Consider the following 15,144-nt stretch of genomic DNA (forward strand, 5'->3'; position numbering starts at 1 on the left):
ATACTATAAACTTAAAATAAGAAAGAAACTTTGAAAAAATATCAGAAAAAACAATCATCCTATACAACCAATTCAAAGGAAACTCAATGGAAAACCCAAAGAGATCTTTAAAATGGCAATCAGATGACGCGCATGTTTTCATCACATTTACTACTGTTGAACGGTAATAGACATAAGATTTCTTTTAACAGATGCAGAGAGAAAAAATCAAAAAACAACGAAAATGTAATGAAGTAGAAAAATATGTGATACAGAGAAACAGAAAAAAATATCGCAACAGTTTTATAAAAATTACACAAAATCCATCGGAAAACTCGAAGAGATTTTAAAAATGGCACTCTGATGACAAGCATGTTTTCATCCTATTTACCACAGTTGAACAAAGGACAAACACAATTCTTTTGAGAATAACAGAAGCATAATAAAAAATAAATAAAAATATTGGAAACAAAATACAGTATATAATTTTTTTCTGAACAACATATGGCGTAAAAAATATACTATAAAATACTGAATAGAATCCACACAAATGTTGAGAAAAATGTGCATTTTTAAGAGGGGATGGCCAAACAGTACTGATTGTAAAATACTAGTTATTATCTGTTAAATTACAAAATCAACATGTTTGATAGGATGAATCTCGAAAATATTAATAACCACAATCAGAGTTCATTCTAGGCAGGGTAAACAGGGCGCAGCACCCTGCTGCCCTTTTAGTCTAAAGAATCCACCCTGTTGCCCCTGAAGTAAATTAGTGCCCTAATATAATAGACTCCGTACCATTTTTGCGCTTTTTTTCCTCAACCCTTCTTTGTTTTTCCGCCAAACTCTTTAATGGATTTCTTAAATTTTTGTTATTTTCAACTCTTTTTATTTAGTTTGTCATTGCTGTCAATACATAGATTTATATTGGAAAGGAAAAATAGCCATCACACCCCCTTGTTGCATTTGTCTTTGAAAGTTTGCAGTTACTTCCACTATCATTAAATCATAATTATTTAGAACGTGTAAAGACCATAGAAAGAAATTATTGCCTTTTTAGAATAATAATGCCCTTTTTTTTAAACTTCTGCACCCTGCCCTTTTTTCTGCCTAGAATGAGCTCTGACCACAATTATAGAATATATTAAAAATGTATAAACCCAAATAACTTAATTAAATTGATCATAGAAATAAAATTGCTAAAGCAATTTCTGAAACATTTTACACTAAATAACTTGCAATAACCGCATTTTGATCTCATTTTTTTTTTATGAAAAATGCAGACACAATCCTAACATGTGCAATAAATGAACAATAAACAAGAAAAATTAAGATAAACGAAAAGCAGTGTTCTCTAAGCCTTTTTAGATGGCTGGACTGCACTGCCTGTCCTTTGAATCCTATAAATGCACAATTTTTTTTTTTTTTTTTTGTAAAAATAAGCCACTATTCCTTAAAAACTGTGCCTTTTTATCTTTTCAAGAATATATTATTTTCTTAACCAGCCTGTTTTATTGAAAATTCCACTTTTGATTTATTTAGTTGTTAATAATAACTATTTAACTTTAATTTTCAATTCTTTATGTTAGTAAGATTTTTCTTATGTTGTCTAGTTATATTGTTAAAATTCACATGACATTTGGCACCAGAGATATTTACATGAACTTTTTTTCCTTCATTAATTTTGACTAAATTATTCAAACATATTGTAATACTAGAGAAGTGGAATTTTTTTTGGAAAAAGTATATTTTTCCTAAAAGAATTCCAACTCGACACTAAAAAAAGCAGGAGTCACTTGTGCCGTATAATATGGCAATATTCAAAGTATACTGTTTAGCCATTTAAAGCCCTTTCAAGCTCATACAGAAACCAAACAAATGTATATCAGCACTTACTCTTTTTGGAAAAGAAGTGTATCAATAATTAGATCTTGACCCTTTGGGTGATTGAAGAACACAAAAAGGCTCCAATGGATCAACCAAGTTCTCTGCATCAATGTTATTAGAGGAGAACCAAATGACTATAAGGAGAATTTTATTTTTAAAAGCAAGTTGAAAATCATTTAAAAAATTATAAAGAAAATTTTAAAAATATCAGAAAAAGCAATCGTCCTATTAAAAACCAATTCATAAGAAACTCAATGGAAAACCCAAAGAGATCTTTGAAATGGCAATCAGATGACGCGCATGTTTTCATCACATTTACTACAGTTGAAATGTAATAGATACAGATAATTATTAACAGTGGATGCAAAATAAAAACAAGAAAAAAATTAATGCAAATTAGGACATTATATGATTAAAAAATAGGAAAAATATCAGAAGAAGCAATCGTCCTATTAAAATCAATTCCTAAGAAACTCAGTGGGAAACCCAGAGATCTTTGAAATGGCAATCAGATGACGCGCATGCTTTCATCACACAAACAAGTTGAAAATCATTCAATGAATTCTGATAACTTAACTTCTAAAACTTTTTTAATTACTAAATACAATCAAAATTCGAAATGAGTGAAATAGGATCAAATCTTTAAAAGCTTTCTTACTCAGCAAGCAGAAAAAAAAAAAATACAGACAATCCATACATGGATACTTTAGGTGTCTATTATATATAAATAGAAATTCAATGCACATACTTTTTCATAAAATACATAAGGGCAAAAGGTTAAAACTAATTTAATTATAAATAGATATGTGAATTTATTTTGAAATAGCATGCTCGAAGGCAGCATAATGAGAAAATAATATAATGTGGTTACTTGATACCATATCAACACTAATACGAATGCAGAACTTAGACAACAATGCCTGTGAATATTTAATTAAAAACTATAGATATATCTGGCTAATAAAATCAGTTTTATAGACAGAGCTGTATGTATCAATTGTAATAATTAAATCCTATTTTAGATATTCATTAAATCATATATATATATATTCAAAAAGTGTAACAGCAAGTTTAAATATCCCTATATAAGGTATTCTCAATATAAATTTAAAAAAGTATATATTTTTTGCAGGCTGTTACTTTCAGTTAAATGAAACAAAGCAGTACAACTGACTTTATATACAGTATACTCTCAATATCTCAAAGTTGAAGGGAAGATTTTTTTTTTCTTTTAGAGATACAGTGGAAAGTCGCGTATCCGGAATCGGCGGGACTTTCCGAAGTCCGTATATTTGATTTTTCCGTATAATTGACCTCCAAGGTAAACAAAGCTTAAAATGATCTGAATCTAAGAAACAGAAAATAAATAAACATTATTTTTCGGGCAATAATGTTTTAGTATTTGAATGATATCTAATCAATCATAAACAAAATATTAGAAAACAAATAATTATTGCTATTCTAAAAATAAATATAGAAAACGTAAAAAATTCCCAGTTATGAAAATATTAATTGCTCTCTCCACCATTTTGAACTAGAACGATTCAAGCAAGAAGGGGAAATTCCCGTCATTCAATAAGGTGGGTAGGCGGAGAAGAAAAATTCATTTCCTCCTTACTTGTCATTCAAGTTGAGGGCGGGGTAGTGACAAATTCTTATTTTCTCTCCCATCATTGGCTATCAATCAAGCATAAAGGCGTGGCATGCTAATTGGGTTCTCTTTATTTTTTCTTATGTGACTAAAGGGGATTCCCCCTCCACTTTAACATTCAAAACGGTTCCAGGAAATGCTTCTTTTACTAGCCAGCTGCATAGATAGAAGGGGGAGGGAGGGGACTCAGCTGTGCTCTTTTGAAAACAACCCCCTCCCCTGCATTCCAGAGGAGGAGCGTCATGGTCTTAGTAGATCTTCTGTTGATTTATGGGTTCAATGGATCTCTAGAAGCTGAAAAGGGGATAAACCTGTCAAAAGACTTAAGGAGAGAGGAAGATGAAGAAATGTTTGTTTATTTTGATTGTTAAAAAGTGTCCGGGGGAAATCGACCCTTCCGGATATGGGACGTTACACTATAGTGAGTTTTCGAGATAACAAGTTCAAAACTAAATATGTTCTAAAAGGTAGAAAAATATATTCTAAAATATTACTCAAAAAAGTAGAGCCATGAAACATAAATAACAAGATTTCGAGAAGAAACTCTTCAACGTAGGAATTCAAATTAACATTAGGTGGATATATAATGCCAAGAGGGACAATAGTTTTTCTTTGGCATAACAAGATTTTCGAAACATTGAGAGTATAATTTTGAATTAACATGAGATAAAATTGGCCGGACCTGCAAGAAAACAAATATGCTAATGTAACTGGCAATTAAAACAGCCCTAAGACAGTTGCATACCTGTAAAGTAAACTTCTATTTTTGAAAAATTCTAAAACAAACTGCAGAAGAAATTACTTAAAATGCAGAAGATTTTACACACTTTCAATTTTTATTCCTTGTTCAAAGAATCAACAGAACCGTAAGTGGAATATAGTGATCACAATTGGAATTTATTGTTTCAATACAATTAGCTCAAATAAATATGAAATCGTAGAAAACAACAATTGTTTTTTCTGTACTATCAGTCACTTTAAATTTCAGCTGTGCAATAATTAATGGACTACAAAATTAGTCAATCTGAAATGCAATGAAAATTCAAGACATTATTAGATATGGGAAGAGGAGAGGGCCTATCTTTACATACATGTGTATACATAAAAAGTTCTAAGACGGTGCAAAATTTTAAGTTTCACAATTCAGAAAATTTAAACCTCAATGTAGAAAAGTTAACAGCTATGCAATAAATTAACAGTTAACACATTACGGAGCCTAAAGTAAAATAGCAAACTTTCTTCGTAAAAAAGATCTTAATATTAATATGAAATATAAATAAATCAGAAAAAAAAATCTTTGGATATCTTACACTTGTATCAATATATTCCTTAAGACGATTGAAATCATCCAAAGCAGCATCCCAGTTTTGCATGAGAATTTCTGCAGCCAGCTGGCCCCACATTGCATTCAAATAATTCTTATCCGAGGAGGGTACCTAAAAAGAATACAAATAAAATTTAAAAGAAGTTTTAAAAAAAAATATTTTTAAAATGTTTATATTTATATAAAAAAATGTTGAAAATGCAGTGATGCAAATTTGTGAGCATCTTTAAAGATCTTGATTTAGAACATGTTTCTACTAGGCTTTAGAACAGATTTTTCTTTTACAAAAAAACAAAATGCTTCAATCATAAAATTATTGAAAAATCACAGGATTGATAATAGTATATTAAATTTAAAATATTAAACAATCACTATAAGTATTTAAACAAAAATGCAACAAGAAATTTAGAATAAAACATGAAACTCTAAAATATTCTAATCTATGTAAATTTTTTCAGTTTTTGTTTCTTTGAGTTTTTTTTAATATATTTAAATAAAAGTTTCGGAGTAAAAACACAGCCTACATTTTTAATATGACCCCCTACAATACTGTGATCTTTCTATTATAGCGACCAATACACATCATATTCTATAAGCGTAATGTTATTTTAAAGACATTAAATGTCTGAACTGTATTGTTCATTCCAATATAGCGACTGAAAATAACTTTGTTTTATTTTTTTTTTAAATCTCAAGAAAATCATTCTAAAAACAGGTTGTAAAAACTCTTCTTTTGGAACAAATGTTTTTCCACTGAAGATAGAAAAACATTGACTATTTTTTGCTGTTGTCCTAACCATTCAATAAACATGAGAAATTTTGAAATGACAGAACACCTATTTTTGTTCTATGTGATCCTAAATGTACCGTATAGCAAAAAAAAAAAAAAAAAATTGTGATATATTGATAACTTTTCATTATAAAAAATTCAGGGGGGCCACTCAAATCAAGTTTCAAATTTCCCTGATTTTTCCAGGTAAAAATCTTAAAATTTCCTGATCAACGTGCCTTTTTTATTCTCATAAAGTGTAGGATGGATACAAGAAAAGTGTCAATATAATAAAGTATTTTATTTAAAATGTTATTTTTTTAATATATTATCTTGAAAAAATAATTAGCCTAAATTCATTTTTAAAACTTAGCAAGATTGTTTATTTTTTAATGTTTAGGTACAACATTAATTTCTAAAAAATTAAGATAGATGAGTGAAACAAAATATTGCATAATATCACACATTTTGATAAATTTTTAAGGTGTTAAGTGAAAAACTCAAACCTTTTCAAAACTCAAAGTGCCCTTTTCTGTGAGGAAGCACCCTGCCTTCTTTATCTCATTGGGAGAACTCTGGTACCAACTTATTACATATATATATATATATATTAATTAATTTTAATCGGAAAAACACGTGGATTAAAAAAAAAAATGTAATAAAAAAATAGTGACTGATAAAATTTAATTTTCTTTATCAATTAAGAAAAATAATTTATATCTTTGACAAAAATGGGCCCTAAAAATAAAACCTGGTTCGACCATAGAATATTATAGTATAGCTTTATAATTTTCAAGTGGAACAGCAATTCCCATGCTTTACACGAGTTTTGAAAAACAAGTTTAATTGAACTCATTTACCAGACCTTGGCGATAAAGGATTAAGAAAATTAACAATAAAAACAATAATTTATAACAGATTATAAAACACTATTCATCCCAAAAAATTTCTTAATAAAAAATAAGAATAGAAAATCCGAAGTTCATCCCCCCTTCTTTCTATCATGTAACAATAATCCCATTTTCAATCGAAAGTTTTCCAAGGCACAAAACTATGGTATGTTACAGTTTTGTAAAATTTGGCTCCATGCCAAATGGGTGAAAAAGGAACTCCTGCATAGAAAATGTGATTTATGGGAAGTATCAGCGCAAAAATCACACCTTTGGCTCTCGCAAAATCTAACTGCCAGACTTTTGGAGATTCAGACAAAAAATTTTTTAATTTACTGATATTTTGGAAGATTTCTAAAATGCCTGACTTTTCTGGTTTTCTAGGTAGCGTAGCAACCCTGAATTTGCACTTGCATCAAATTATGCACAAAGCTAATCATTTAACAAATCTCTTTAATGGTAATTTATAATAGCATATTAATGTCATTTACACTAAAAAGTAATAATTGCAAAACTGTTAATAAGTGTAGACACAGATTTCAATAAGTTTACCTCAAAATGTAATGTAATAAGGTAGTATCATAGAATTATGTTACAAATAAAGAAAATGCTCTTAGCCTTAAACTCTTAATTGAGAAAACAATTCAAAAAATGTAATAATGACAGTTAAAAAAAGGAAAATAAATATTACAGATACTTTTGAATATAGTATACAAAAATATTTTACAGGAAAAAGCCTTTATGACTTTTTTTTTTATGCTGATGATAAAAAAAAAAATGGAAATTAATTTGGGAAAACAATTCAAAATAATTCAGTTTAAAAGAGCATTTTTTTACTCAAATAGTTTTTGAAATGACACAACTGCAGTAAAGAAACACCTTTGTAAAACAAACACAAATATTACCTTGAAATTATCATCAAATAAAAAAGGATCAGCAGTTTTGTTTAGATGCAAAAATTTCACCTTTATCAAATTTAAATTCTTACCAGTAAGCGATAAAGATATAGATACTCTGTAGCAGCTTGATAAATACCACACTCGTACTGACTTTTAGCTAAAACGTAAACTGAATCCAAACTTTCAACTTTGAACTAAAATAAGATTACATTATCAGTTCAAAAAATTGTACATAAAAAAGTTTATATAAATAGATAAAAGTAAGAGCTAAGAATCAAATAAAATTTTTATAAACTGGATGAAGAACTTCTTATTGAATGAAACAAGTACAGAGGTGACCAATGATCAGTTAAATAATTTTTTCTTAAAAAAAAAAAAAAAAGTAATCTTACAGCATTATTGTATTTTAATAGAAATAAGTATTATTCATAAGATCTTTTGTCATTGGCTCTATCCCTTTCCTAATTGTATTTTTTGAGGAATTTTGAATAATCTACATTTTTATTTTAATGAGTAAGTATTCATAAATCGAATCAACAAGCATTCAAATGAATCATAAGTTATTCTCAATTTAATGAGTACAAGAGCAAAATAACCATAAAACCATATTTTTATCAGGGATGAGAGCAGTCAGAAAGTAAAAAAGAGGAAATCTAAGAATGAATGTATATAAATATATATATAGAAAAAGCTATGATATCTAAAAATTTGACAAAAAGAAGTGTGATTTTTGAATCATGTGATTATAAACCAGATGATTAATTTTAAAATTGTATGAATATAAATTACATAAACGTGAATCACATGTATGATTTTAAAATCGTGTGATTAAGTAGTGTAATATTTGATTTTCAATTGAGAGAATGATATGATCTTTTAAATCAGGTGAATATGAAACTCAACAGTAAATTTAAAAAATGCGAAAATACAAATCATGAGGCCTTATTTTAATATCACGTAAATACGAATCCCAAGGTCTAATTTTTAAATCACGTATAAATACGAAAATCATTGTTTGATATTACAACCGCAAAAAGGAGTTTCGACATTGGACTTTAAGCTCGTGTGAATACAAGTCGGTGCATAGGGTTTTAAAAACACGCAAATACAAATCGTGATATTGGATTTTTAATTCTTGCAATAAAGAATCACAATGTACGATATTTAAATCGCGATAATAAGAATCACAATGCGCAACTTTTAAACCAGGTAAATACAAAAATCGATGCTTGATAATAAAATCATGTGAATAAGAATCGAGATATTAGCAGATTCTGGGCTTGGTATTTCTAAAAGGCCTGTTTGTATTGCTTTTGTTTAGCCATAATAAATGAAAATTTACAAGATTAATTGAATGAGCAAATAAATATTTTCACTGCAAAACCAACAATATTTTTTTAATTACTTTGTTTGCTTTCGCGCCAGATTACAGGAAGCAGGGACGTCTGAATTACGAAAATGCAACCTATCTGGTGTGCGGGAAAAATATGGAAATCTTATTTTTTGCCTGTAAAAGAGGAGAAAATTGATAAAATAAGTAAAAATGCAGAAGGGTTAGCAGCTATGACGTAGTTTGAATTTTCTGTTTATCTTTGAAAATCAGAAATAAAAGTTATTATTTTATTTCAACGACCGAATTTTCAGAAAAAGCGGAATATATATGTATTAAAAAAATTTAAAAAAAACTTTTAGAGAATCGGAGTTTTTGATAAACAGGCTGAGATTCGACAGATAAAAGCGAAAATCTGCTAAAAAGCGGAAAAATATCGTCCCTATTTTATAAATTGGAAAAATTTAATTCCAGGAATTTCTGCAGATAGATTATATATATATATAAAAAAAAAGTAGTGATGATATAAAAAAAGTAGTTGAATTGAAAAAATTTCACTGCACTTAGAACCTTAATCTCAAGTTTAAGAATAAGAATCACAATGCAATGGCTACCTTCTGATGAAATGATTTAAGTTCGAACCTTGGTGATAATTGCTCAATTTGTATACCCTGGCTTGTACTGATTACAAAGCAGACATAAAATATAACTAATAGTTGATTGACCATTGGTTAGAATCCCCTTGTCTTTAAACTAACCATAGTAGGTCATCTTTCTCCATGTAAATGATGCAAGTTCGTTCACTTAAAAGTCCGCATCTTACCGAGAGTCTTACCAAAAACTTAATTTTGAAGCTAACTGAAAGACTTCTCTTGTTTTTCAGGTTAGGTTGAAAGTAACAAGACTACGGAGAAAAACACATTTTCATAATATAGCAGAAATCGGATTAAAAATCAAACAAAAATCAGAAGTCAAGTAAAAATCAAAGAAACAGGAATTAATGGAAAGCGGAGGATTCTCACTCCTTTAGCAGGTCGCGAGTGGAAAAAAATTATTATTTCTGGAAAAGAGTTGTTTATTTTGATTGTTAAAAAATGCCCAGTAAAGAGATCTCTCCATTAATCAGACGAATAAGGGACTTTGCACATGTATTTCATAAAAAAAACTATAAAATTAAATATCAAATGGAAAGTATAAAAAAAAACTAAAATATCTAAATTAATAAATGAACTAAACTAAAATATTTATGTGTAACATGTTTCATACTATTTGGATCGCTAAAATGTAGACTTCTGAGAGCAAAACATTAAACTCTCTCTACAATACATTGTATAAACACAAAGATAACACAAAAATCCAAAAACTTTTGAAACAATTATTTGTATAAATGAAGTTTATTATTATGGATACAATATGCTCAATAGTTACAAAATAGTTAATACTTACATTTTTACTTTTAACAAGAAAATCAAGTAGTGTACGCCCATCTCTGAAAATAATTAAATGGAATTACTTTACATTAATGTTCTACACGATTAAAATCAGAAACATTTAGTCACATCTATATTTGTTAACTAGAAAAGTAGGAACAACTAACAGATAAGCTTATCTGTTCAAATCTTATCTGTACCACTTTTCAAAAAGAAATTCACAAAACTATAAAAATTAATAAACTGAACAAATAATTTTCTTTAATTATTTTTTAGCACAATTATAACAGATTAATTTACGAGAATTTATCAAACACAGTCGATAAATCACCTGGTTTGTTCGATTTGTTTAGTAACAGCTGGATCCTTTAAAATGTCTCTAATATAAGTGATTGCATCTTGATTATGTCTTAGCTCACTTACAACTTCTGCTCTTTTGTCCAATAGTTCTAAAAAAAAAATAATTCTTTTTAATTACTATGTGATCATTATAATCAAAATTAAATAGTACACATACACATAATTAAAAGATTAACAAATTATAAATAAACAATTGGAAAAAAAATATTCTCAGCTGTCCTCTTAAACAGAGTTACCAAAAGTAATTCTTAGAGTATATATATACACATATATATATATATACATATATATATAGACATATACATAGATATACATATACAGTCAAACCCCGCTATTGTGAACCTTCAAGGGACTGAAATATTGGTTCACTATAACCGGGTGTTCACTATATCCATTACGCAAGCAATTTAACTAATGGTTCCCAAACTCCTCCCTTTTATTACACACAGGGTTGGGTTTTTGACGTCAAAAAGTGGTTTTTGACATGACAAGGGTATAATACTGGTTTTAACTGTCAAAAATGTCAAAAACTAAAGTTTGCCAAAAAAATATATAAACTTCAAAACTACCAACAGTTGCCATGCATTATATTGAAATTTAATTATACTATAGGCAGGGTTGGGGTTTTAGACGTCCTAAACTGGTTTTGGACAGGACACGGACGTGGGTTTTACTGTCTTAAACTGGGTAAAACTATCCTAAACTGGGTAAAACTGTCCTAAACTGGGTTAAACTGTCTTAAAGTGTCCAAAACCTTGAACTTTGGTAAAAGGTAAAAATTCTATAGGTGTAACCATTGTGCACATAATAATTACATGTATCATTAAATATTTGAAATTTTTTATACAATTTACTATAACTCATTAAAAGAAAATAATATAATATATAATAGGAAAAGGTTTATAATTTTTGAAGCTCCACAATTCATTGAACAACGAAAGTGAATAACTAATCCTTTAAATATAAATATGCTTTTAATACTGATAAATAATATTTTTGCATAAGGATAAATATGGCAATATTAAAAAATAATAATTTTTCTTCAAAAAAAAAAAATACCAAATTTGTTCAAAAATTAACCTTTTATTTTTCACAATATTTTTTTAAAAAAATTTTATAATTTCTGCATCACAGGATTATAAAAATGATATCTATTTTTTTAAAAAAAAAATGTTTTTTTTTAAACATAAATATATTAGTTTAAATTGTAAATACAAAATAACTGAAAAATGTATTAACAGTTTTGAAGGGCATAACATCAGTTTCAGTTACTGACACTAGTGATGTATCACCACTTTGCTAAAAGAATTGAACATGAATGAAATAAAAGTATTCTTGAATAATACTATAGAAAAATAAACCTGTTTATGACGAACCAAGCACTTAGTCCCTAATATTTTAACCTGTATGGCAAGGCCAAACTTCAGTTATGTACTATTGAATGAGAGGACTAATTGAACTTGATTACTGATTAATCTTCCTTTGTTTAAATTGAAGAGTCAAACAATATTAATAAAACATTATACTTTCAAAAACAAATATTCTCTGGTATGTTTAATTATCAATATGTTATTAGTTCTATGTTTATTTCACCTCTTAAAATAGATTCAGATAAAATTGTGACATAATTTGAGTAAAAGGGTTTTGGACAGTTTAAGACAGTTTTGGACAGGACGGTTTAAACCGTGGATTAATCCATTCTGTCCTAAACCTTGCCAACCCTGACTATAGGTAATCAGCAGGTTTTAAAATATTTTTTAATTAAAATTAAGGTAAAATAACAGATTTAAAATCTCAGAAATTTATATTCAAATGCATGTGCAGAAAAATTTTGCACAAATTTTTTTTAAATATTTATATTTTGAAAAAAAAAATTTTTTTTTGATACTTAAGAAAATTAAAAGTTTATTACTATGCATTTTTGACATATAAGGAACATATAACTAATATTTATAAGGAACTTACAAGTTATGTTGTATAAATACAAACTTGATACAAGTGTATGAAAATTTTTTTTAATGTTATACCGAATATTTTTATTATCCAGTATGTTAATTTGAATTTAAAAGTAGTTATATTTGTGAATAATGATAAATATAATTCATATTGTTTATTATATTTATTTATAATTATTACACTTATCATTTTAAAACAATTTTTACCTCATAATTTTTTTCCCCCACTTGTATTAAGAATACAAATAATGCATATCTTGAAAGCAAGAAGTAATTATTCAACAGCTGAATATTTAGATATTCAACAAAACTATGTATATAGTATTCAGCAAAATGAAATTCACAAGTATTTGGATAAACTAAATTTTCAGCATAGTAAATGAATAGGCTGAATATACTGTAAATCAACACTAACTACTCTGTGTATTTAACAGAAAGCACTTAAATTTGTATTGTCTTATGTTAAAAAGATTATTAAGAAGATTTAAAAGAATATTAAAAAGATTTTTCTTTAAAAGATGTCTAATGTACAAAACTGCTAATGTTTATCTTTAAAAATGTCTAATTTTTAGTATAATCTATACTATACACTAAATTTGGTTATAAATAAATTTCTTAATAATATCACTGCAGATTTTTAATAACACATGAAAATGAATACATAATATTACAAAAGATGTGAGCTTTCAAAAGTACAAGATTTTGGTTACTATTCAAAATATAAGTGTTTCTTCAAAATTTTAAATTTATTTTTTCTAGAACATATTTAGAAACACTATCCTTCATAAAAAATATATAAATTTTATGTATTAATTAAATTTCACATATGAATATAGGTTTTTGACATTTTCGACAGTGAGGTTTTTGACGTGACGGTTTAAATCGTCAAAAACTGTCACATGTCAAAAACCTGCCAACCCTGATTACACATTATTTAAATAAATGACTGAAAAATATTATGTAGTAGCGAAAAATGTGTTATTTTTCATTACTCTTCGTCTTGCTTACAAAAAAAAAAAAAAAAAAAAAAAAAATTAGTAATATTTAGCTGATGAGCAATCCTCAACATAGATATGGAAACATTTCCTGACTATCAGATAATTTTTCCTGAATTTCGGTTATTTCGCTTTTTAAACCTGTCTAACCTGCCATTCGAGCACATAAAAGTAGTGTCATAAAATTGCTGAGCAAATTCATTGACATTTGTCCAGATACTGGAAGATTGCGGCTTCTTTGAATGCTGAAGCACTTCAGTAATGCTTCTTCAACATCCTTGTGATCTGCTTTTTCTCAACTTTTTTCTGCCATCTAAATTTCTTTCATGAGTAGAAATAATTAATTGCCTATTTTTCCATATGCTACAAACTGCAGATTTGTATAGTTTATATTCCATTCAATTTTTCTGATTATGCCCATTTTATCATCAATGTAGAACGTTTTACGTTTACTCCTCGCCATAGTTAAATTTGAGACACTTGTTTGCAGGATTTATTTTAACTGAACTGAGAGCAAAAAGGAGTTGAAATGAGGGCCTTATCAACACATATTATTGTCCAACCCTTTGACCAATAATGAATAATTCACTCATTCCTTCTGACAGAAAATGCATATTAATCCCACAGACACCTTACAGGTGCATTATGTGCGCGGGTTGGAAATATCTGCTTGGTTTGTTTAGGGATGGGAAAGTGAGATAAAAGAAGCTTATCGCTAAATTTCCTCTATAGATGGTTTTAAAAATCGGTATATGTATTTATTTTAAAGTAAAAATTTCAAAATTATCACAAAAAATGAGGAAAAAAAATCAGTCAAAGACAGAAAAAAGTTCATTATATCCAACTTCCTGACATTTTTGGTTCACTATAAACCATGTTCACTATAGCGGGGTTTGACTGTATATACATATACATACATATATATATATATATATATATATACATATACATATATATATAAATCCATCAACAACCAAATACTGACCAGATCAATAATCAGATTTTTTTATTTGTAGCAATGTGCTTTGGAGTTAAATGATAAATATAAAAATAATAATAAAAAAATAAATAAGCATCTGAGCACACTACTAAAAGTATTTGGAGGCTCATAATATTTTTTGAGTACAGAATGATTTTATTACATTACAAAAATGGCAAAAAACATTTAACTATTTATTTATTCTTGACAACAAAAAAAACAACAATATATACATGCACAATAACATTAAAGGAAGATTAATATAAATAGTTATAAACAAAAATGAAATTAAAGAGCTACATTAATATTAACACTGAACATACCATAACCAGTCAAAAAACTATTATATGTTGTATTGTATTGTAAAGCGTTGGCACATGTAGAGTAAGTAACTATTGTCATATTTTAAGAATGAAGTAAAATTAATAATTATGTTCCCGTAATTCTTCACCACAAAATTCATTTTTAACTTTTCTTGTCAAACTTAGGCAACTATGTTTCATTTTTTTATTAACAAACAAATTACATTAAAAGACCTACAGTCACTGCAATTTGATGTATACTGATAGTAATGTCCAGTTGTTTGCTCGTCTTCTAATAATGGGGTAATGAATTTTCGGGCTGAATGAGCAGTTTTATCGTTTCTCTCAGGGTTGGGTTTTTGACGTCAAAAAGTGGTTTTTGACATGACAA

The 15,144-nt window shown here is 27.7% G+C and overlaps 1 protein-coding gene across 1 annotated transcript in view; it reads right to left on the reverse strand.

Annotated features, from left to right (window-relative positions):
• The window catches only part of LOC107444516 (eukaryotic translation initiation factor 3 subunit E-A), a 34,950-nt gene that overhangs the window by 13,612 nt on the left and 6,194 nt on the right, over positions 1–15,144 (reverse strand). The window contains exons 3-7 of the mRNA XM_087164065.1: positions 10,494–10,611; positions 10,179–10,221; positions 7,492–7,596; positions 4,831–4,956; positions 1,879–2,003 (exon numbers count right to left, since the gene is read on the reverse strand). Of these exons, the coding sequence (XP_087020191.1) occupies positions 1,879–2,003; positions 4,831–4,956; positions 7,492–7,596; positions 10,179–10,221; positions 10,494–10,611 (517 nt within the window). The remainder of the gene's footprint in view (positions 1–1,878; positions 2,004–4,830; positions 4,957–7,491; positions 7,597–10,178; positions 10,222–10,493; positions 10,612–15,144) is intronic.

This window comes from Parasteatoda tepidariorum, chromosome 5 (genome assembly GCF_982258835.1).
Source record: "Parasteatoda tepidariorum strain Cologne lab strain chromosome 5, Ptep-v5.0, whole genome shotgun sequence".
Taxonomy (NCBI): domain Eukaryota; kingdom Metazoa; phylum Arthropoda; class Arachnida; order Araneae; family Theridiidae; genus Parasteatoda; species Parasteatoda tepidariorum.